Source organism: Aotus nancymaae, unplaced genomic scaffold, assembly GCF_030222135.1.
Source record: "Aotus nancymaae isolate 86718 unplaced genomic scaffold, 86718_ANA_hifiasm-v0.15.2.pri h1tg000059l, whole genome shotgun sequence".
NCBI lineage: Eukaryota > Metazoa > Chordata > Mammalia > Primates > Aotidae > Aotus > Aotus nancymaae.
Window position 1 is genome coordinate 53,645,507 of NW_026988473.1, and position 24,421 is coordinate 53,669,927.

The 24,421-nt window shown below is 44.3% G+C and overlaps 1 protein-coding gene across 4 annotated transcripts; it reads left to right on the top strand.

Moving 5' to 3' along the window:
- Nucleotides 1–944: 944 nt before the first annotated feature.
- Nucleotides 945–24,148, top strand: FHIP1B (FHF complex subunit HOOK interacting protein 1B). 4 transcript variants are annotated; one of them, XM_012456787.2, is made up of 12 exons: nucleotides 945–1,040; nucleotides 10,556–10,884; nucleotides 11,015–11,653; nucleotides 12,023–12,181; nucleotides 12,366–12,452; nucleotides 12,654–12,821; nucleotides 16,251–16,330; nucleotides 16,538–16,743; nucleotides 17,146–17,925; nucleotides 20,381–20,559; nucleotides 20,719–20,881; nucleotides 23,626–24,148. In XM_012456787.2, the coding sequence occupies exons 2-12, from the start codon at nucleotides 10,747–10,749 to the stop codon at nucleotides 23,985–23,987; spliced, it is 2,961 nt and encodes a 986-aa protein (XP_012312210.1). In that variant the 5' UTR covers nucleotides 945–1,040; nucleotides 10,556–10,746; the 3' UTR covers nucleotides 23,988–24,148. The 4 variants fall into 4 exon arrangements, with proteins under 4 accessions (XP_012312210.1, XP_012312214.1, XP_012312215.1 ...); XM_012456791.2 differs by having other exon boundaries at nucleotides 16,538–16,701; XM_012456792.3 differs by having other exon boundaries at nucleotides 23,517–23,719.
- The last annotated feature ends 273 nt before the right edge of the window (nucleotides 24,149–24,421 follow it).

Genomic DNA, 24,421 nt, shown 5'->3' on the forward strand with positions numbered 1-24,421 from the left:
GCTTAGACAGCATCTCCTCCTGGAAGTCTTCCCTAAGCTCCTTCACCCTACCTTCCTCTCATCCTCTATACATGCAAATCATGCTAAGTGCAGCTCCTAGATGGCCCCCGTAGTATTGCACTTATTACACTACATTGTAATTCTCTGAGGTCCTGGAGAGCAGGGACCGGTTCTAATTGATCTGGAATCCAGCTGGACATGCAGGCACTTATTCCGTGTTTCTTGATTAAGTGCTCAAGGGGTCACGGAGCAGCACAGCACAAAGATGCTGGGGGAGCCAGGGGCAGTCACCGCTGGGGTACTAAAGTAGAGACCAAGCTACGCGCCGCGATAGAGCAAAAATGAACTAGATTGCCCACAGTCAGCCCTCTCTAGGGCTCCGCTTTTCCGCAGGTCGGACCCACCTACTGATTCCTCCTCTCAGATCTAATCTTTCGTGATAGCCACGCCCTCCACACCCACTCTTCCACTCCAAGCTTCGCTCGGAACCCGTGGCCCCACCCCTTTCTTCTACGTCTTTCTTCCGGCTCCATCTCTCCCAAGACCCGCCTTTCTGACTTTTCCCTGCCTCTAAAAGTCGCATCTCTCCTTAGGGTCCCGCCTTCTGCCCTCTGGTTCGACCTTTCCTTCCCGGGCTCCGCCTCCGCCCTGCGGGCCTCCACCTTCCCAGAGGTCTTCCCCGTTGACAAGCCGGAGTCCTTCTGCGGGGCAGGGTTTACGCACGAATGGGGCGGAACCGGGAGGAGAGGCGGTGTGCTCCTCACCCGGAATGCTGTGGGCGACCCCGCCCCTGCGTTCGGCCGTTGCCAGGAAACAAGCGTCCCTGCTCCGGTTTGGTCTGGCTCAGCCAATGAGCTGGCACGCCATTGCTCAGTCGTGCGTCGCCGGGCGGCTACGTGTAGTGCGCGGGGGTGCGGGCTGCGTGTGGCGCGGGGCGGGGCGCGGATGGTGCGCCTGAGAAGCGATGGCGGCGGCCTGAACTCACCTAACACAGCCGCGACGACCGGGCCTGGCCAGGGTCGGCGTTCCGTGAGTGAACGGTACGCACGGGCCAAAGGGCCTGGAGAGGCGCTTGGAGGGGCTGAGAGACGGAAAAAATGGTACCGGGTTTGGTTACTGTACTGGTTGTGAGGGATTGGCAGGTGGTGAGGGTCCGGGAGTAAGTGTCTAAGATGGGGAGGAGGGTGAGAGCTTACAGGTGAATGAACAAATGAGGGTCTGTGAGGGGCTGGGGTGCTTTCGGAGGTGCCAACTGGGGTGCCAAGTTGAAGGGACTCCTGAACGCGGTTTATTAGGGCTGGGGCTACTGAGGGCTGGTGGGGTGAGGGATACCCGGGGACTAGAGTGATGGGGTAAGGCCTGCGCGAGGAGAGGGAGAGTCAAAGGCAAAGGTGGGGAGCCTGTGGGCTGGCGGCAGATTGGTGAGGGAGTGGAAGGCGGGCCATGGAAGGAGGAAATTAGGGCTGTGAGACTTGGATAAAGGTGAGAGGTTTGTTCTGGGCCTCCTTCGATGATGGACTGTCCTGCCCAGTGAGAGTAATAGTTTTAGACAGGGTAGGGCAGCTTGGGTAGAAGTGTTGTGCACTTGACTCCTCTGCTCCCATGGACTTTCCATATTCTGGAGGACGAGAAAATAAAGGTGTCATGGGCAATAGTACTATGATAATGAAAATCATATCTGAGGCTCAGTCTTCAACAGAGTAAGCACTGAAACTTCAGTTCCTTCGAGTTTCTCCTTTGGACTGCATAGTTGAAGATGGGCCCTCTCATGAAGGGTTTTGCACTATGACAGCTTGTGTTTTCTCTCTACTTGCTTCTGTACAACCTTATTCAACTGTCGCTCCTTACCTTTGCTTAACTGTGGGTCTTTGATTGGATTGACCATTTTCAGTTGCTAATTCTACTTTTATGGAGGTCATATGGTTTGCCCTATACAACACTATATTTAGGCTCCCAAACAGGATGGCTTTGCTCTCCTTTCTTACAGTTGAATTTTTAAAAAAGCTAGTTTATATTATATTTAAAATGTACGTTTGATGAGTTTTGACATGTGTACACATCTGTGAAACCATCACTCTCAAGATATTGAACATTTCAACCACCCAAAATTTCATCTCTTTCCCTTCACACCCTGTAATTGGGTTCATCTTGCTAGGGATTTTTTAGATCCCCTTCTCCCCACCAACCCAAATGCACATGGAATTCTGGAAAGTTGGGTTGGCATTCAGTGATAATGGCCACGTTCACACTAGTAAATTTTCCTTTCTACTGATAGTCTGCCATGGGGTTGGGACATCCTGATTCTTTCCAGACTCAGGAAGAGCTAAGTCTTTCCTCTCCAGACTATTCCCTGAGAATTAACCTCAGTCCCCATTCTTTTCCAGAGTCATAGCTTCAGAGCCAACTCTTCTATCCTGTGGTATATTCTCATTGCTTCTTTCTGGAGACCAAACAGGCCTCCATACTGGTGGAAGCCTTGGCAACTTGCCCAGACAGAACTGTATAGGACCTACATGTATAGTTCAGAGTTTGGAGCAGTGGTTCCTAAACACTGGGTCAAGGACCCTGTACATGATAAAATTGTCATCCATCCAAGTGGAAGGAGAGAAACAAAGACACCATAGTTATTCATGAAGATAATTTTTTTCTCAGAGATTATCATTCCTATTCTTTTGGTCTTGAAGTGCTCTTTCATTGATGAAGTAATGGTGACAGTAGATAGTGGTTTTTTTAAAAAAAAGATCTAATATACCCAAATGAAAAGTGACAACCCAATTTTTAATTTTAAAAATTATAGCTTTATGAACTCCGGAAATTTAGAATGATGATGGTGTGGCTGTTGTATTAGGTTGAAGAAGCATACATTTATACAATGATTCTGTATAATTTGACATCTGAACAGCATTCATGCTTTACATAGCGATTTCAAATTTTATTATACCGATTTATGTAGATACTTGTGAAGTAGACAAAGACAGGAATTTTCATTTTATAGATGAGAAATTAAATTCAAAAGCCAGAGGTCACATATCATACAGTGGCAAAGTTGAACCCAGAATTTTGTCTCAGAGTAAGAGAGACTTGGGGAAAGAAGATTTATAATAGACACGGAAGGTAATGTGAGAGGATTTTTTAATGATTTGTAATTGTTCTATTTCCAAAAGACGGTAAAGGGACTGTGAGGGTGACATAGGGATGAGGATTATGTTTAATGTTGTGGCAATGACATTGGAACAGGTATATATAATGCATGATCACATCTTGATAGTGGATCATATGATAGTCATAGGATGAATCAAGTCAAATATTAGAGGGTTTTTAGGAACTGTCTAAATTCTTGATTATAATGGAGAAAGCATGTGATTTGGTAAGCTTATTGTTTGCTATACCAAACTGTTGAAATAGTAGTGCATTAAGTATAATGGATTTTGATTTGTGTCATATAACTGAGTGGTAGGTCTGAGAAGATGAAACATACACAAGGATTATGATATAGAGATTGTAGCATGTTTAGGGTACTGTGTTAATCATTTATTCCATATTTGCTCTGTGACAGGCACTCTACTAAGTGCTGGGAGAATGAATTCATTTATTCATTCAACAAATACTTGAAGATATAGTTTGTACTTGTGATGCTCACATTTTATGGGATAACAAGATGAATAAGACATGATCATCTGAGCTCTCAAGGGGTTTTTGGTCTCATTGAGAGAGACAGACACATGAAAAGATAATTTCAATTTAGAGAGATAATGTGAAATGTGAAAATATATCATAATAGACCGGATGTGGTGGCTCACACCTGTAATCCTAGCACTTTAGGAGGCCGAGGCTGGCAGATCGCTTGAGCTCAGGAGTTTGAGACCAACCTGGGCAACATTTTGAAACCCCATTTCTACCAAAAAAAAAAAAAAAGTTACCACCAAATAAAACATCAAAAATTAGCCAGGTTGTGTATGCTTGTGGTCCCAGCTACTCCATAGGCTGAAATGGGAGGATTGCTTGACCCTGGGAGGTAGAGGTTGCAGTGAGACGAGGTCAAGCCACTGTACTCCAGCCTGGGTGACAGAGTGAGACCCCATCTCAAAAAAAAAAAAAAGAAAAAATATATCATGAATTGATTATTCCTCTGTATCTAGTGTCAGTCTTTCCCTGTATTCCAAATATACATGTTTATTGATCTACTGTGTATCTCCACAGTTATCTCAAAATTAACATGTCCAAAACAGAACTCACAGTCTTTGCCCCAAAAGCCCGCCTTTGGACTTATCTCCCCTATCTCATTCCAGGCAAGGACTTCATTGTCATCTTTCATACTTTCTGTTCTTTCACTCCCTGCATTCAATCTATTTGCTAAAATCTTAATACATTTCCCTCTATGTTATCTCTCTTCTCTATGTCTCTATTGCTACATCTTCACTGTTAAAGCTTTAGTTTAGCTCCCCCTTACCTCATGTGATTTTTTTAAAACAATTTTTTGTCTTAAAACTTGATCTTTTCTAGTCCAGCCCTAGAATGATTTTTCTAAAAATATATATCTGATCACAGAACTCTTCTGCTTAAAAACTTTTGACTTTTTATCCTGTAGGACAACATCCAAATTTCTTAATATGGCATCATTGGGCTTCAGCTCACCTCTCCAGTCTCATCTGCCACTCCCTAATCTGTGTTCTAGTTTGAATAAATTGTTCACAGTTCCCTAAAAACATGTTACTTTTTTGAACCTTGAGAACTTTGTAATAGCTGCTTCCTCTACTGGGAATGCCTTTTCTTCTCTGCCCAGCGAACTTTCCTTATCCTTTAGGATCTAGTTCAGTTTCACCTCCTTTTTGACATCTTTGTCAGGGTAGAGATAACTGTGTATGACATGAGGATTCCTTGTTGTAAAGAGGAGTCATTGTATGATAGAAGTTCGCTTTTGTGAATTACAAGGGCCCTGCTGGAGTCAGATGAGGAGATCCCCACAAGAGGAAGTGTGGGAGGAGGGGAGGGAATGAGTTGGGACCATACGCTGAGATCCCATTTGTCTGAGGGATGGAAAAGCAGGAAAGATATGTGTAAGCTGAGCTCTAGATTAGTAAATTCCTAGTAGGTGGTGTTTTTTGTTTGTTTTTCCCTTTGTAGTCTTATGAGATTTTAATTAGGTCATTCTACTTTCAGTATTTAGGGTGACAGCCCATTCATCCTTCTTATGTCAGTAATTAGTCTTCTTGCCTAGGAAGAGCCATAGTAAGGAGAGAGAAACCACAGAATTTTACTGACCTGTTCTTGGAAGATCATTTTGGTCTCTCCCTGTCCAATGTAGGTATTGCAGGTATATCCCTGCCCCCAGCTCCCTCCTCTTTGCCTCTCACCGGGCAAAGGTTCATAAGTGAGGCTAAGCCACTTCCTGTCCTATGACTGCTGTTCTGAGGTTCGTTGTCACTCTCGCTGTATATGGCTGTAAGGCTGTATTTTGGGCTGTAAGGCGAGTGCCTGTTCTTGGCCATTTTGGGTCTGAGAGATCAGCTCCTTCTTTTTACTCTGGTTGAGCCTGAAGGTAAATCTGGAGGGTAGGGGGTTGTGCTTTTTTTTTTTTTTTTTTTTTTTTTTTTTAGGACTTTGCTGTGGGAGGAAAGGACACCATAAGAGGTTGGTGATTTTAATCTCTTCTTTGTCTTCTTCTCAACGTTGCAGAGTCTGAGTTGGTGATGGGAATAGCAAACTGACTTTCGTTTATGCTTTTGTTGTATGTGAACAGGGCCCAGTTTAAGTGTTGGCTTTTGGAATCTGAGATGCTGATTCCAGTATCTTCTCTTGAAGTCTTTGAAATGGGATTGTGGAACTGGGGTGGGCAGGTGGATGAGGAAAGGTTCTGGAGGCTAATCTTCCTTGGTTCCATGAGCAATGCCCTCTGTTGGTCAAGTGGTGGAGCAGTAATGGGTACCCCAGGTATATTGCAAGGTAGGAGCAGTTAATGTTTGGAATTAAATTCCAGAAGCTGAAGGCAGTTTAGTTTTGGACATGTTAAGACCTTAATGAGACTGAATGCTTGGCCTTTCTTTAGCTGACTGAGGTATGTCTGGGAGGCCATAAGGATGGACTCATCTGAGCAGGTTGTATCTCTTCTCTCAGAGATATGGGCACCTGGGTCAAATAGGATCAGGAGAAGAAAGGAGGAAAGGGACGTATAATTTACAGAGTACCTGCTTTATGGTTGAATGCTACATAGGATAGGATTTAATTTTTAAAACTAGCAGTAGTTATTCCATCAGGAATTTATAGATGAGGCTCAGATATGTAAAATGATTTATTTAAAGTCACACAGCTGGAAAGTGGTGGACTGAGATTTAAACCGTTGAGGGACCCCAGAGTTCAGACTTTAGCTACTACTTTGTATTATTCTTGTTTGACTGTAGGATCTCTCTTTGTTTTCAGTCTTCAAATGAGATATGATTGAGAAAAGTGTTCCATAAACAGTAATACTCTTTTTTCAGTGAGGCTCTTTACAGGTGGCAGGTAGCTCAAGCTGGGTTTGGGAAGAGTTTAATAAAGGGACTATATTTACAAAAATATGGGTAGGGTTTAAGGAAACCAGGAAGGGATGGTGCAGTATCCCAGGGTTAATAACTGTAAGAGGGGCTAGTCATAGGGGAGAGTGCTTACCACTTTTCTCAGCTGTTGACTTTACCTTTTCCAGTCCATGCCTAGTTGAGACCAATAAATAGCTGGGTGGGTGGATAAGTACTTGTTTACAGTGCATCCCTGCTGCTGATGGCTACTAGTCTTTGTGGCTGTGTTGATGATTTATTAAGAATCCATGTATGCAAGACTGAGCATTGCTTCTTTGGCTTTGCCACTTTCTTACCCATTTTCTTCTCCCTCATCCCTATTCTTCTAGGTGAGTGAGGGAGGGAAGGTGGGGTGGGGGTTGGTCGTGGATCTTAACTTCTCTCTTTCTTCACTTTCGGATTTGCCTGAAGTAGCACCCATCCTTTATTTTTTACTCTTTTCTTCCTCTCTCAGAAAAGGTGGCATGTTTATTTTTCTGAGTATACCTGATTCTTCTGTCATTTATCTCTATCTTATTTATTTATAACTTGTCATTTTCTTCAGACTACTTCTCTCACTTGACAAACACCCTTGAGGCTCTCTATCCTAAAGCAAAACAAAATGCTTTTTCTTGACTCCCCTTACCACAACTTCTTTAAGCTATTGCCTTATTTTTATCCTTTCTCATTTCACTGAATTTCCTGAAAGTGCATCTTACATTTCAATTCTTATTCTTTAACCAACTTCTTTTCCTAAGTTTATAAAAAACTTGATTGCACCACTTTTGGTCTTCATTCTACTTGATCTTTCTATAGAACTATACACTATGGGGAACCTTCAGTTTCTTGAAACTTCCTTTCTTTGATGTCTGGATTATCGTTATTTCTTGGATTTCTCCTTTTATTTCTGGCTACCTTCAAACTCTTCTTTAACTACTCCTTCTCTTTAACTTTCCTACATCCTGGTTTTTCCCAAAATTTTCCCATTCTTTCATGATCTGCTGTTCTCCTTGGATAATTCCATCTACTTCCACAGCTTCATAGTTACCTATAAGCTGATAACTCTTGAATTTGTATCTCTAGTCTTGATTTTATTCCTTATCTCAAGTGTGGTATTTCTACTTGCTTTCTGGACGTCATGAATATCCTGTAGATGTCTCAAGACTTAACATGTTCAAAACTGTACTCATCCTCTTTTCTAAAACACAGTCCCCATGTTATGTGTTTCTAGTCTGTTAATGACTTTATCTTTTACTGAATCTCCTATACTTCTTATGAGAGTCTTCTCTTATCCCTCATTTATTTGCCAGGTCTTGTTGCTTCCACTTTGTGGTTAATTTAAATCTGGAGGCAGATATTCTGCATTTGCATCTTAGTCCTGTCACTTACCAACTGGGTAACGTTGGGCAACGTATTTAACCGCTCTGGGCTTTGATTTCCTCATATGTAAAATGTGGATAATAATACTTAATGGGTTTTTATGAGGTTTAAAGTAGCTACTTCACGTAGTGCTGGAATGGAGCCTGGCATGTAGTAAATATATGTTTGCTCTTAAAATTATTAATTCAGCATTCAATTTCACAAGGATATTTGAGTTCAGGCTCTGTGTTTGCACCAGGGTTTCAAAGAAAAATGAATGATATTTTTTATTTTGTCAAGGAACTTTGTATTGATTGGCAGAGGTGTTACAGGTATAAATACTTCCAGTATTGCATGGAACGTGTTAAGATAGAGGTGAATCTCAGATTTATCATTCCTAATATTTCTCTTACTACCATAGTTCATGTTGTTACTTTTTTTTGTTTTTGAATGGACTATGGAAACAGCTTCTTATAAATTGTTCACTGCAATCCATCTCTCTCTGCTCCACCTTATACTGTTATCTGACGTATTTTTAAAGGCCAATTCAATCTTACTATTTTCTTGTTTAGAAACCTCCTTTGTTTCTAGGGTGTCAATAGATAAAACCTAAACTCCTTAGCATAATATTTAGTGATATTTATAACCTTCACCCATATTTACCCTTCCACTAATGTTGTGCTTCTCTTCTCTGAATAGTCTGTGATTAAGGCACACTAAATTTGCAACTGTTCTTTGAATTTGTCGTGTTCCTTTACAGCACCATAGTTTTGTACATACTGTTTTTAATATGAAGAAAGCTTTTCCCTCTGCTCTGTACTTACTCAGTATCTCATTATTAAAGATCTGTGTTCAGTATTACCTCTGTGGAACCCAACCCTCTAATAGCACCCCAGGCAAAGTTAGTTGCTTTCCTTCATGCCCCCATGACACTTTTTATAAATACCTCTATTTTCAATATTTGTTGGATTTACGTTTATGCTATCTCAACTGTTTTTGTCCATCTTTGTTATTTCCAGTGCTTATTTAGAACGGTGCCCAGTACTTTATCCATATGGACATACATTGAGTTAATGAGTAAGCCTTTCCTGCTCTTTAGGACTGACCCCTCCCTTTATAAGATTCACCTATTCTATAGAAGTTTTCCTTAAACATAGTTGCTACCTTCCTTTAGCTGTGAACTGGAAATTGTGCGAGAGAGTATCTGGGTAAAGGGAGATGTTGTTAATATAACCTTAGGGCAAAACGTGGGGCTGGGCCAGGATTCCTTCAGCCTTTGTTGAGTATAAACAGGAAGGACAACTGAACCACACCTTTCCTCTCGAGGTTTTTTGCTTATGAGAGACTATACTGATGAGGGTCGGGTGGCTGTAGAGAGAAGGAACTATGGGCTATGGCCTAGGCCAATAGCTACTTGGTACTTTTTTCCTTTTTCTTGTGAGGATGTCTTACCATTTTCCTGGAAGCAAGTTTTGGATATGTCTGGCAGGAGTGGAGATGGGAATGTGTCTGTCTTTCTTACTGGAAAGAAACCAGCTCTGCTTTATTGGTTGGCTCTGAATTCTTCCTCTTAAGAGTATTCAGTCAGTTAGGGGTCTATTTGCTCATCTCCCATAGGTCACTGGGTAGGTTTTTAGGGAAGCACCTGTGATAGAAAGAAATTTCTTCTTCAGTAGTCCCAGAGGGTTAGAGTCAGATCAAGGCTGGATTTCTTGATTGATCGTTCGTTTGTTCATCCATCCATCTACCCATCCATTTATTTACTTCAGAATTCATACATTTAACAAATAGTTATTGAGTCCCTAGGTCCTGGGGACAAAACAGATACAGTAAGACAAACCCTGCCCTCAAAGAAGCTACCTAATATGGGGAAGATAGACAAATAAATAAATAGTTTCAGATAGTGAAAACTGCTAAGAAGGAAGGATTAGGAAGCTAGAGAGTGAAGGTGAGATGTGCTATTTAGATAGAGTTGTTAAGCAGGACCTCTCTGGGGAGATGGCATTTGAAAAAAAACAAACTCAGCAATGATAACAATGTGAAGAGCAGGAGAAGGACATTCTAGGCAGAGGGAACAAAGTATTCAAGAAGGCCTGTGTCATAAAGTATGAGTGAGAAGGAGAATGGTAGGAAGTTATACGGATTAGATTATTTAGGCTCCTATAGGCCAAGATAAGGAATTTGAACTATTATCATGTGATAGGAAATTATTGGAGAGTATTCAACAGAGGATGGGTCATATAATTTAGGTTTTAAAAATATCACTCTGGTTGCTGTGAAAACTCTCAGGGGAATAATAATGGAATCATGGAGACCAGATTGGAAGCTACTGTAATAGACATATTTTGAAGGTAAAGATAATAGGGTTTGCTGACGAATTGGATATTGGAAGTAAGGAAAAGAACAAACAAGGATAATGTGCACATTTTCAGCTTGAGCATTTAGGTTAACTTTGGTTTTTTTTTTTTTTTTTGAAATGGAGAAGGTTGAAGGGTAACAGGTTTGGTGGTAGAAATCTGAGTTCTGTTTTAGACATGTCAGTTGCTGACTGTGTGTGTGTATGTATATGTATATATAGGTGTGTGGAGTTTTCAGTGGAGTGGTGGTTCTGAGTTCTGAAAAGTGAGCTTCTGTTTATCCCTTCCATTATCTCTTCTCTGAATTAGATACATAAATCTGGACTGGGCAGTGACCTCTGGGCTTGCCATTCCAGCCTGGTATAACCTCTGGCTCCATGGGCAGCTGCTGGCTCCTACAGACCGGATGAAGCAGATTGGAGACACAAGTGGAGAAAACCTCCAGCTGGCAAATCCTCAGAGTGTAGGCCTCTGGCTGCTGGCCCTGCCCAGCCTGCCTCATGGAGAGGATGAATTGGCTGAGCAGATTGGCCTCCCGGGGCCCTGGGCACCGTATACCTCAAGGGGCCAATCTGCAGACCCCAGTCATGGCTGACCCTGAGACCTGCCTCATGGTCTTCAAGAATCATTGGTCCCAGGTAGGAGACTGTATGCCAAAGGGCCTTGTCTGCTGACCACCTGAGTTCTCCCAACCTTCTGTGTTCTCACCATCCCATTTAGTCACTTTATCATCTTAGATTCCTTCCATCTTCTGTCCTATTTCCCTAGGTGGTGCGAATCCTGGAGCGGCAAGGTCCTCGGGCAGCTCCTGGGGGTGCAGATGATCTCAGTGCTGTTCGCAACCACACTTATCAGATGTTGACACTGCTGGCAGAGGATCGTGCAGTTCCCTCAGCCCCCACAGGCCCTGGACCCCTGCTGGAGTTTGCTCTGCGGGAGGATCTGCTGACCCGTGTGTTGACGTGGCAGCTGCAATGGGATGAGCTTGGGGATGGGGTTGAGGAACGGCGGGCTGAGCAACTGAAACTATTTGAGATGCTAGTGAGTGAAGCTCGCCAGCCACTGTTGCGGCATGGTCCAGTTCGTGAGGCTCTGCTCACCTTGCTGGATGCCTGTGGCCGCCCTGTGCCTAGTAGCCCACCATTGGATGAAGGCCTGGTGCTACTTCTCAGCCAGCTGTGTGTTTGTGTGGCCCGGGAGCCTTCATTGCTCGAGTTCTTTCTGCAGCCACCTCCTGAGCCTGGAGCTGCTCCCCGTCTTCTTCTCTTTTCTCGCCTTGTCCCTTTTGTGCATCGAGAGGGCACCCTGGGCCAGCAGGCTCGTGATGCCCTACTTCTTCTCATGGCTTTGTCAGCTGGGAGCCCTACTGTGGGCCGCTACATCGCGGATCACTCGTACTTCTGCCCGGTTAGCACTCCCTGGCATGGAGGGTGGGGTATGGCATGTAGATACTGGACGGTACCTTCCTATCCAGGAGATGGGAGAGGCTATGTACCAGGCCCCTTTCCCCTAAGAAGTAGTTCCTGGGTTTGAAAGCAGCCCCCTGGAGTTGCAGTGGGGATGAATCATGGGCTTAGGTGGATAGAGCAGATAGTAAGGCTCCTTGTAGGTCCATAATTCTAGGTGAGTTTCTGACACATTGGGTAGCCAAATGCTTGCTTTGGTAATCGCTTATACCCCTATTCCCATCAAAACTCTGGATTAGTAGCTCCCCTGTTCCACTTTTTATATTTTATAAACATATTTTATGTACAAGCCTTTGGTAACTTCTCATAGGTGCTGGCCACAGGGCTCAGTGCTCTGTACTCATCACTGCCTCGAAAGATTGAGGTTCCAGGGGATGATTGGCACTGCCTGCGACGGGAAGACTGGCTGGGAGTGCCAGCCCTTGCACTCTTCATGAGTTCCCTAGAGTTCTGCAACGCAGTAATTCAGGTAGGACTAGAGTTTCCTGGAGGCCTGGCCCTTGGTCATTCTTGAGGTAGGAGGGGGTACATTCCCTGAGTTCTGTGATTTTTCCATCTTGGAAGTAGGATGCCTATCTACAGTGTACCATTCTACTCCCTTCCAGGCAGTGGTCTCCTCATAACCCTCCCCCTTCTCTCTTGCACTCCTACAGGTGGCTCACCCCCTGGTGCAGAAGCAGTTGGTTGATTATATCCATAATGGATTCCTGGTGCCTGTTATGGGTCCTGCCTTGCACAAGGTGAGACTCATGGGTGGCAAGGCAGATAAGGGGCTAGACTACAGTGGTAACCTCAGTGCCAGGACTAATGTAGGAGGCAGTGGGTAGAGTACTCCTCCCTTTTCCCCTGTGTGCTCCTGATTTCTCTTAGTATCCAGAGAAAATGGCTCTGTATGTACAGGAAAGCTATACACTTCCAGACTTTCCCTTCTTTTTGTCCAGACCTCTGTGGAGGAGATGATCGCCAGTACCGCCTATCTGGAACTTTTCCTACGGAGTATCTCAGAGCCTGCTTTGCTCCGTACCTTCCTGCGATTCCTGTTGTTGCACCGGCATGACACCCACACCATCCTCGACACCCTTGTTGCCCGTATTGGCAGCAACTCCCGGGTATGGCCCTTACCTCTGTCCTGGCTTACGTGGGTGAGCCATCTTCTCTCTCTGACCTTTGTTCTGGGAGGGTGTTCCTGCCTTCTTTGACCTTTATCTCTAGGACTCACTTCAAAATTAAGTGGCATTAACTTTCCCGCATTAAACTTTTAACCATTTTCGGTACAGATTTTAATCTACTCCCCTGCTTTTGTAATACGTGAATCTAGAACACAGTCACCTTTTCTGGATGACTTTGGCTGTTCATCATGACTATAGGTTTTGGTACTATGCAGTGTTTGTAATGTAGTATTGGCCTGAGTTCTCTAAAAACTGTTTATCACTCTGTGGCCTGCTGTGGGCAACTTGAGAACACTTTAGGTTGTGTGTCTGCTTTGGTAGATGATCCAAGTGCTACTGATATGCTTACCTTCTTTCTCCTTTGGATTTGCTGCATTTTAACTATGACTTGGAACACTCATCCACCCACCTATCTACTTTTGGTCCTTCCTCCTAAACATTTTTATTGAATGTTCACTGTGTGCCATACTGTTTGCTGGTGCTGCGGATACAATGTCAGGTAGACATTGTTGCTGACTTCATGGAACTTACTTTGTAGAGAAGATAGACAAGCAAACATATTAATAAGTTGTGGTCAGGGTTATGAAAAAACTAGAGTGCTTAGAAGTAATGGGGTGGTCAAGGAAGACCTCTCTGAAGAGATGACAACAAACTGAGACCATAAAGATCATAAAGGAGTTAACCTATTAATCAAGTAGAAGAACAGGAAAGCAGAGGAAACAGCATGCAAAGGATATCAAATGGGGGAAGAGCTTAATGTGTTTGAAGAAATGAAAGACTAGAGGTGTAGTGAGCAAGGGGAAGAAGGAAATGAGGTAAAAATAGAGGGGGTAAAATCCAGATCATGCATGACCTGGAAGACCATGGCAGGAAGTTTGGATATTAACAAATAGAAATATATATAACATGGGAGTGACTAGCTTCCAAGTTATAAAGACTTAAGGCTTTCTAGGAGAATAAAGCAATTATTTAGCCATGGACTTCATGGCATTTATTTTTGCTCTGGGACCATTTTTGGTTCCTTCTTTTATTACAAGTTGAACTTCCCTGGATCTATGTGGTTAAAATAGATCCATGTGTTTAAAATAGAAATTCTTTCATCACTAAGGGCTCTTGAACACTTCTAGATAATAAGGTACTTGGTAGAAGGGTTCCAGATCAGTTTCCTGGATAGCTATGTTTTGTATAAGTACAGTTTCTGAAGCTAAGTTAGGGTGTATTAAGAAATATTCCAGACTAACTGATTAAACCAGTGTTTCTAAACCAAGTGTATTCTTCGGAAACATCTGTGAATCTTTAAAGATGACAAATAACAACTATAACAGATTCTGAACTCTACCTCAGATTTCTTGAATCTTTGGGAGTAGGCTTAGGGCATTAAAATTTTCCATAAAGTAATCATGATAGATGCCTTGGGTTAAGATTTATTGGAACCATTAGGGAATAGATACTAAAGCTATAATTTTACAAAGATACTAAAAGTATTTTTTTCCTCATTATGCTGAAATTAGGCCACGATTGGCCTCAGGTTGTCCTGTTCATGTTTAGAGACAGTTGATTTTCTTTGTGAGGTTTTATCTGTTGTTTCTGTCCATCTTCCCTTTGTCTTAACTTATCCTAACTTGGATTCTTCCTCACTATCTTTCATTGTTAGTAGTTGTTTCTATTAGTTTTCCATTTGGTCTCCTGGTCTTAGGAGACTTATGTGTTGTTGGGATGTTTCTTCTTGGTTCCTGGTTCTTGGAAGAACCAGATCTCTTCTAATTTCAGGATGCCCATGTTAAACATGTAGATGCTTTCCTTTGCACTGTCTGGTCCTTTCAAGCTTGATTCTTTAGCTTGACTTTGTAACTTAGGTAGCCTGTCTTGTGTGCCTTGAATGACTAATTTTGGCTAACCAGCCTGTGTTAATTTCCTATTGCTGTCATAACAAATTATCAAACCTAATGCTTAAAACAGGTTTATTATCTTACAGTTTTGTAGATCATACATATGACATGGATCTCACCAGGCTAAAATCAAGATTTTGGGGGGTGGGGGGGTGTGTTCCTTTCAGGAGGCCATAGGGAAAGATTTATTTCCTTGCTTATTTCTATTGTTGGCTGAATTAATTTTCTAGCAGTTGTGGGATTGAGATCTCTGTCTTCTTGCTGGCTGTCAACTGAGGAACATTCTCCGCCTGTAGAGCAACCAGATTCCTTGGCTCATGGCCCCTCTTCATCCATAGGTAATAGATATATATCTATGGATCTCTATTATCTGTGCATATCTAGGATAATTTCCTCTCAAATTCCATAATCTTAATCACATCTGTGAAGTCGTTTCTGCCACGTAAGGTGAAGTATTTTTAGGGTCTGGAGATTAGTATGTGGTCACCTTTGAGGGACCACTTTTCTGCCCACCATACTACTTTTCAGTAAGTCTGAATTTTTTCATTGCTAGCTAAAGTGGTCATTTAGGATAGCCTCCTGAACATCCATGCTATTCAAAATGTGAACTGTTGTTTCATGTTTTTCTTGCTGTGTGGTTGACTTTTAATTCTCCCATGGTCATTTAGCAAATAATGAATGCCTAAATGTTCAGACAGTGCCCTAGACCAAGAACTATTAAGTTGTCTTCAGGGAGCTCAAGGTGTCTGACATACTTGCTATAAGGGAAGTATAGAGAAAGTGCAAGGAAGATTGAGAGGAGTGAGGGAGAGGTTACATGTTTGTTTTCTTTGCTTAGTCAGAGATGAACCAACCTTCTTCCTTTCTAAAATAAAAGGTTTCCCCTAAACTTGACCCACCTACTTTTTTCCTGTCAGCTGCCCTTGAGCTGTTCTTTATCCTGCCTTCTGAGAGATACACTAGTGTTAGAGAGGTGACTCAGACTTCATGTTGGCAGCCCCACCTACTTCCCAGTTGGGAATCTTCCCAGTTCCCTCAAGTTTCTTATTGGTAGGCATTCAGTTACTGTGTTGCTACAGTCCCTTCTGGCAGGCATTCACTTAATTACCATGTTTCTGTTGTCTCCTGTTAGTCATTCACTCAATCACAGTATTTCTTAGTATCTTCTCATGGATTTTCATTCAAGTATTGCTGGAGTCTCTGCTGACCAGGTATATGTAGCTAGAGAGTCTATAGAAGTCCACTAGGTCTGTGATGCTTCATTTGTATGAATAGTAAAGTCTTGCTCACAAAGATCTAGTGATCATCTAGCTAATATTTGCATGACTAATGTGCCAGGCCTGGTGCATGGGCCTCTAGGAGTTCCTCTAAGAATGGTTGGTTGGGCTTGGAGTTAGGGGGTTCCTGTTTGGAGAATGGCTTGGAGGGCAGAGAGCTGTTAAAGTGACTCCCTTCCTCCCTCCTTCCCTCCCCCCACCAGCTCTGCATGGTCTCTCTGAGTCTCTTCAGGACCCTACTGAACCTCAGCTGTGAGGATGTCCTGCTGCAGCTGGTTCTCAGGTATCTATGGGGGCAGGGCTGAGGGATGGCTGACCCTGAAGCCTCAGGGTTTTGTGCATTACTGGGGCAATGGGCTGTATTGGGGTTGCTCATGAGTTTTTACTTGGAGCCTGGCTTAACCATATAGTTTCATTGACATGATGTTCTCCTAGGCCCTGTCCTTCCTTCCTGATTTACCCTGTGTCCCCTTTCTGTTGTCTTTCTCAGGTATCTTGTTCCATGTAACCACGTTATGCTGAGCCAGAAGCCAGCTGTGCGTGATGTGGACCTATATGGACGAGCAGCTGACAAGTTTCTCTCCCTAATTCCACGCTGTTGTCGCCACCATGCCCCCAGCCCACCTCGTCCAGAGCATGCCTCGTGGGCACGAGGTGGGCCTAGCAGAGAGACAGGGAGAAGGGAGGACATCACGGGTATGGCCTGGGTTCTGGGGGAGCGTAGCAAGGGGTTAATGGGGTGAGGGGAGGAAGGTGGCCATGAGTGACATTCTGTCTTTGGGGAGGTTGATGAGGGTGTCTCTTGCAGGGAGGATCCTTACACTCACCAAAGAAAATTAGAGTGGGACTTTTGGCCAAACTATTCTTGTTCTTCTCTTTAGTTGTATACTCTTCCTGTTTCCATTGTTTCTTCGGTGGTGATGGTGGTGAGTGGGGGTGGTGGATTAGGATAAGGTTAATTAGGAGGTTGGAGAGTTAGTTGTCTGAATAGGTTCCATGTTTCTGCCTCCCAATCGCCTTTTGTCTTAGTCTCCCTAGGTGTCTTATCTCTCCTCCTGAACCTCTCCTCGGTTTCTCTTATATTTTTTCCCTCTGCAGGTCCTGGAAGCCCAAGTGTGGACTCCTCTTCTGTGGTGACAGTACCCCGACCCTCCACACCGTCTCGTCTGGCTCTCTTCCTGAGGCAGCAGAGCCTGGGTGGCTCTGAGTCTCCAGGCCCAGCCCCTTGCTCACCAGGGCTTTCTGCATCCCCAGCCTCCAGCCCTGGCCGACGGTCTAGCCCTGCAGAGGAGCCTGGAGAGCTGGAAGACAATTACCTGGAGTATCTGCGTGAGGCACGTCGTGGTGTGGACCGCTGTGTCCGAGCCTGTCGTACCTGGTCTGCCCCCTATGATGGCGAGCGGCCCTCTCCTGAGCCCAGTCCTTTTGGCTCTCGGACTAAGAAACGCAGCCTACTTCCTGAGGAGGACAGGAACAATGTAGGGGAAGGAGAGGAGGAAGAGCTGGGGAGTAGGGGGCTGGCTGGGGCTCCAGGGGAGGGTCCTGGCCACCTGCCCCCTCCCCAGCTCAATGGAGTGCCAGGATCATGGCCTGAGGGGGCCAAGAAGGTTCGTCTGGTGCCAAAGGAGGGAGCTGGGGAACTACTAGAGGGTACCTCTGAAGGCATGGCAGGACTAGAGGGCTTTGGGCAGGAGCTCCGGGAGCTAGAAGTGGCATTGAGCAATGGGGGAGCTGGCTCAGAGTTCCCCTTAGAACCTCCACTGCCCCTTGAGGAGGAGGAGGCCTACGAGAGCTTCACCTGTCCCCCTGAGCCCCCTGGCCCCTTCCTCAGCAGCCCTTTGCGGACTTTCAACCAGCTACCAAGCCAGCCCTTTACTGGTAAGCTTCTTAGCCTAGGTCTTCTCTTTTGTGTACTCTTTGCATGTTCTTGACATGTTTGTGCTGGTTTCTTAGACCTCTTGGCAATGTCATTTCTGTGTACATGCCTAGCCCCTCATCCATCCTGCTTGCATCACTTCCAGATACATGTCATGTCATACTTGTGTCCCTGTGTCTGTCTGTCTGTCTTCCATGCTTGTGCTCGTTTGAATATTGACTTATATTTGAGCCTTGTATGTCTGTCCTATGTGCATGTTCCTCCTCTTTCCCTAGTCTGGCCATTTCCTTCAATTCGTAATTAGGATATGCTATGTTTGGTGTTCCCTGGTGAATCACAGCAATATTTCTGAACCATATGGAAGATATATATACTATCCTGAATGAGAGGCACCTGTAAACACTCTATGCCATTCCCTCCAGTTTATCTGTCTGGGTATTGGATTTTCTGTCAGCCCTCCTGGGGCCTAGGGTTAACCTTCTGTTTTTCTCCCTACTCAGCTCCTTCATCTCTACCTCTTCAAAGAAGGACTTGATTTCAGGTTTTTCCTGTTCACTGTCCTTGTACCTTCTTGGTTGCCATGACTGCCCAGTAACACTAAGACTGTCTTAAGCAGATAGGGTGCAACCTCTTTGAAGGCAAATGATGGAGCGTGACCCTGAGCTCCCTGGTTGAGTTCTTTTGGACTCTCAAGGATGGCCTGGAGCTAGACTCAATCTGAGTGGTTGGACTAACTCTTCTTTTTCTACGAGAACTAGTTTGCACTGCCATTCCAAACCCCAGGCCAGGAAAACCAACCAATCAACCAAACAAAAAACAAACCCACCTCTGAGAAGTAATGTAGTGGCTGAGGCTAAGATCACAGGCTTTGGATTAGGCATACCTGACAGCCTCCCATCTCTGCCATAGATGCATATAAATCACTTAACTACAATTATGGCACATTGTGAGAATTTAGCAAGTGGTAGCTTTTCACTATCTCTGGGTGCATGGCAGATTTAAGTTGACTAAGGCAAACACTCATCTTCCAGTAGTTGTTCATAGTCGGATTGTCATGCCTTGATAAATTCATGTCCTGACTGGGCCTGGGAGATGCTGGCCATCCTGCTTGTACAGCACCAGGGCTTCTGCTCTGGAGTTGTGCCAATTCCCTCTTCTTGCCTCCTACAGAAAATACATCTTTCCATTTATTTGCCCTCTGCTCTGTTCCTTTCTGCTCAATACCACTAGGAGATGATGTGCAGGTTTTACCACAGTCTTGAAGTATTAATTGAAGCTTTTGTCCTTTTTCTTCTTTGTAAACTAATCTGAGCTTTTTGAATTTTTTTTTTTTTTTTTGCAAGAAACTTCCAGGAAATGAAAGGAAGAGGACAAAGTTATGGGGTATCGTAGGACCCTGTTAAGCTAGAGTTGTTTTGAAGCTAATGCTAGTCATGTGCACCTGGAGTGGAAGATGTTTCAGGATCTTTTTCAGGATTCACTCCCTCCTGCCCTGCATCATTCTCCTGTTTCAATTCATAGTACAGTTCTTAGATACACTCCCTTTCCCAAAAAAAATCCCTGAACAGAAGGACTGTGATGGTTATAGAGGCCTACTGCTGGTGATACGGCTTAGCTGAGGTCAGTTTTCCCAGTAGATAATGCTGATCCTTTTCCTTCCCTTCTCTCCCACCAAAGAGTCTGTCCTCAGTCAGTTTCTCTGCCCCTGCACTACGCTATCCTTTTACTACGTATTCTGTTCCACCTTCTTGGTTCCCAGCTTCTGAAAGACAAAACCAATGTCTTCTCTGGCCCTCCACAGATTTTTTCCCTAACTTTAAATTGGCTCACATAGTTACTTTGTCTTTGCAACACTGTCTTCTTGCTTTCTTTCTGACCAGGTTTAGTGTTTTCCGGTTTTTGTGGAACCTAATTCTTTTTGGTTAGAACTACTTTCTCTATCTGTTGTTCTTCTGTTGTGCCTCTTGGGTGTATCTTTTATAAACACAATGTGTAATTGTAGCTTATGGTTATAATTGAACACTTAAAATTTGCCAGATCTTAGGCTAAATGCTTTATATTGATAACACTTTGATCCTCTTCATCACCTTATGAGGTAGGTATATTTTCCTATTTTACCAACTAACAAACTAAGACTTGGAGAGTTTTGACTTGTCCAATAATGTAACTAGTAAAGGACAAAGCCGACGAAACCAGATTTCTCAGACTCCAGAGCCTAAGACATGGCTCTTCAGCTTGAATGTGTATAAAGCTGGCATCTGTACTCTGGTGGGTCCATATGGTGTCTGCCATCTTATTTCCTCCAGAATAGGTGGCCATGGGATATTTAAACATACCCAGAGGCTGACATACAAATACTTTTCATCTGGTGGGGGTCTCTTGTTTTGGGGAGGAATGCGTGCGATGTGCATTGTGTTCAGGCCTTGTATCCTTGTGCCCACCTCCCCCCCAACCCAGGCCCCTTCATGGCTGTGCTCTTTGCCAAACTCGAGAACATGCTGCAGAACTCCGTCTATGTCAACTTCCTGCTGACGGGGCTGGTGGCCCAGCTGGCCTGTCACCCCCAGCCCCTGCTCCGCTCTTTCCTGCTCAACACCAACATGGTCTTCCAGCCCAGTGTCAAGTCCCTGCTGCAGGTGTGCGATGCATGCATGCATGGGTGCGTCCAGGCTCCGTGGTGGGCCAGGCCCGCAGCTAGAGTGACCCTGGGTGGGCTGGGAACAGGCCCAGAGGGACTAGAAAGGACTGTATCGGTCTAGAGCTGCTTGGAAATGTCATGAAGTTGTGCTTCATAGGTGCTGGGCTCTGTGAAGAATAAGATTGAGAACTTTGCGGCTTCCCAGGAAGACTTCCCAGCACTGCTATCTAAAGCCAAGAAGTACCTCATTGCCCGTGGCAAGTTGGACTGGGCTGAGGGCCCTGCAGGAGGACCTGCCCCGCGCCGTTCTGATCCCCTAGGTGAGGCCTATCCCACCACACCCATACCTGCCCTCCCTAGATAGCCTATTAACCCAGGTTAATTGAGCATTATTAAGAGTGAAATGTTGTGCCAGGACCTGGAGAGTTGTAGAAAATTGAGTCTTTATGTTTGTCATAACAGGTCAGAGGATGGAACATAGCTCTATCTGTTAAGAGCCAGATCAGCAGTTCTAGCAAAAACTACTCTAGAATTTGGGGACAAGAAAGAAAAGAGGACAGAGTAGTCTCTAGGTTGTGATATTATTACAGCTTAGTAAAGGACATGACATTTGACATGGGCCTTGAGAGATGGGTAGGACTTAGATAGGCAAAGGAGTGGGGAATCTTTTTTTTTTATTTTTTCCCAGGATAGATTCTGGACTGTTCAGTTGGAGTAGGGGATTTAAAAGGTGGTAGAATAGTTGGTAGTAGGCTGGAGAGATTTGACTGGAGCTGAATTTCTCAGAGTAGAAGTTGTAATGTTTTAGGTAGTGAGAAACCACTGGAAGTTCTAAATCTGAAGTGGAGAGATTAGTATGTTAGCTCAGATGAAGTCAAGCTAGGAGAAAAGAGTCAGGAAGCATCAGGAGGCTTCTGTCATAATGTAGATGTTACCAGGGAGGCTTGAATTAGAATTAAGTGGACATAGAAGGGACGTGTTGGTGGAGTTTGGTGAGTGGTATAAGGAAGGAGGAAGAATTAAATATGGGTATGAAGCTTTAAGTCTACACTTTTCACTTAGTAAGTATCTAAAACTTTGGCCATACATGCCAGGCATTGTCTTTGGTACAGGAAAATCAGGGAGTTACAAGATATAATTTCTGCCTTGAAAGAATGTACAGTCTGGAAAGTGACTAGAGGAATGTAATATCAGAGGGAGCAAGGTCCTAAAGGTGTTGGGAGTAATGGGATCTAGAGCAATAGAAAAGGGTTAACTTTGGACAGGAAAAGGCTTTTTGTTTTTTTCCCTGTGAGGCAAATGAGCAGAGAGCAAGGAGCAAATGACATGTGCCAATGGAGTTGTGAAGTGTAGAGGAGAAAGGGATTTTGTGTCATTCTTTATTTACTAATTGAAGCAGAAGGCAAAATGATATGCTGAAAGCAGAGATGGAGGCTTAATGAGAAATGTGTATGGGTTGGGAAGAGAATACCACAAAAGTTACTGCACAGCTGTGAAGTCTAAGGTAAAGTTCTTTAGCATGATTTCTTCGTGGTCTAGTATTGTGAATATTTCTTCCTTCTACAGTTCTGGTGCTGGGGTCATTGTAGAGGGTCCAGGTAGACAAGATAGACAAGACATAGTCTAAACCCTTAAGCTCACAGGTTAGCGTATTAGGTAGAAGATACAGAAATAAGTTAAGTATGTTGAGATAAGGGGAGAAGAATTGGGAGTCACTGGAAGACAAATCAGAGGAGGTTTTCTACAGAAGTAGGGATAGTAAAATTAAGCCTGGAATGATGAAAAAAGTGGGGAGAGGAAAATTTAGGCAGAGGGAGGTACAGGTGCATGAAAAGTGCCTGGAGGGTTCCAAGAAGATAGATGGGGACACAAAAGCAAGATGGGGTGTGGAGAGTTTGAAAAGTTGTAGAAGGAGTGTGAGCCTGGTTGTGAAGGGCTCTGAATGCCAACCTCTGTATAGTACTTCTGTAGCCAGTATTAGAGGTAGGAAATGGGAATCATTATTAAGATCTAGGCCTTTGAAAAGAAGTTGTAGGAGTGTGAGCTTGGTTGTGAAAGGCTCTGAATGCCAACCTCTATATAGTACTTCTGTAGCCAGTATTAGAGGTAGGAAATGGGAATCATTATTAAGATCTAGGCCTTTGAAAAGAAGTTGTAGAAGGAGTGTGAGCCTGGTTGTGAAGGGCTCTGAATGCCAAGCTCTGTATAGTACTTCTGTAGCCAGTATTAGAGGTAGGAAATGGGAATCGTTATTAAGATCTAGGCCTTTATAGTAGATATGGATCCAGACCCAGAAATCTAGGCAGAATGTTAAAGGCAAGAGGACAGTGTTTTAAGTGGCTCACTTGAGTCTAAGCTGACTTGAAATTGGCCACAACCAGTGGGAGAGAGGCTTTGATGTAGGACAGGGACTGGTTAATGGTGAAGTGGTGGTACAGGAGAGCAGATCTTGGAGGGACAGCAGAGTATGACAGAAGTGAAATTGTCACTGAACTATAACTGCATATGTAGCCCTTGTGGATACTGTAGGAGCAGAGGATGTGGGTTGGGTGTTATAGATAGGCTGGGGAAGATGGAAGTGGTTGACTAGTTCGGGAGGGTGATGGGAAGCATGAAATCAAGGCATGCTATGGACAGAGGAGAAATAGCTTGGTGGTGGTAGAATAGTGATTGGAAAGAAGAGGATTCATCAGGATGACAGGGCATGGAGAAGGAAGCAATCTTGACTGGGAATGAAGTGGCTGAAGTGTTGATTGGTTAAGACTGAGAAGGATGGTTGGCTGGGTTGGGAGGCTGGATAGAGGGAAAAAGGCTAGGCAGGCAGCATTTTTTGGTGTTAGAATGAGAAAGAACTCTTCTTCACTCTAGTCCTCAGAATCAACTTCAGGGATGGGACAGGAAATGGTACCTGAGGTTCATTTCTGGTCCATTTTGTCCTTTTTTCCATTTCCTCAGAACTCTAAAGGAGAAGTCCAAGAACCTAGGGGGTGGGGGAATCTCCCCTCTCAGTCCAAGGGAGGTTCCCTGATCCCAGCACCTTCATGATACCCCTGTTTATTCCCAGTGAAGAGCCGGAGGCCATCCTTCGGGGATTTACTCCTGCGGCATGCACACAGTCCAACCAGGGCCCGGCAGGCGGCACAATTGGTCCTTCAGCCTGGGCGAGACGGAGCAGGACTTGGCCTAAGTGGGGGCTCCCCTGGGGCTTCAACTCCAGTTCTACCCCCTCGGGGCGGGGCCCCTGAGCGCCAAGGTGAGGCTCTTCGAGTCAAGAATGCCGTCTACTGTGCAGTCATTTTCCCTGAATTTCTCAAGGAGTTGGCTGCCATCTCCCAGGCTCATGCTGTCACCTCACCTTTCTTGTTGGAGACTTCAGAGGAAGGATCTGGCCCTCCCATCTCAGGCTATGGGCCCCTCAATCCTTAACTTTCTTCCATGGACAATCAGGGCCATGGGTGGCCTGGGCTGGGGCTAGGGCACAGGTTCCTTTTTATGTTTGGAGGCAGTGGCAAGAGGACTTTTTAATTTATTTCAGATGAATGTTTTATGGAGAACTTGTTGCAATATGTATAAAAGGGAAATCTCTATTCTGTGCTCATTTTTCTTTCCCATTCTTTTCTCTATGGGGCTGGGGCCCCAGGAAAGTTTGTACATAGTGGGGAAGGTGGTCAGGAGTATTTTCTCTTTGGTGAGGACATTGATGCCAGGGTTTCAAGATACCCCTTATATCCTTAGAGGGTGAAGGGACTCTTCCCTCTTCTCTGGATCCCAGAAAAAATAAGCAGCATGGGCCCAGGATGGTTTGGGGGAGCAGCAGCTGATGTTTATTAGAGACCAGTATTCCTATAGCAGATCTTGGG

Coding starts and splice junctions, on each gene's coding strand:
- FHIP1B (XM_012456787.2), top strand. CDS start 10,747: ATGGAGAGGATGAATTGGCTGAGCAGATTGGCCTCCCGGGGCCCTGGG. Junction 10,885..11,014: donor TCAAGAATCATTGGTCCCAG/GTAGGAGACTGT, acceptor CTATTTCCCTAG/GTGGTGCGAATCCTGGAGCG. Junction 20,882..23,625: donor GCGCCGTTCTGATCCCCTAG/GTGAGGCCTATC, acceptor GTTTATTCCCAG/TGAAGAGCCGGAGGCCATCC.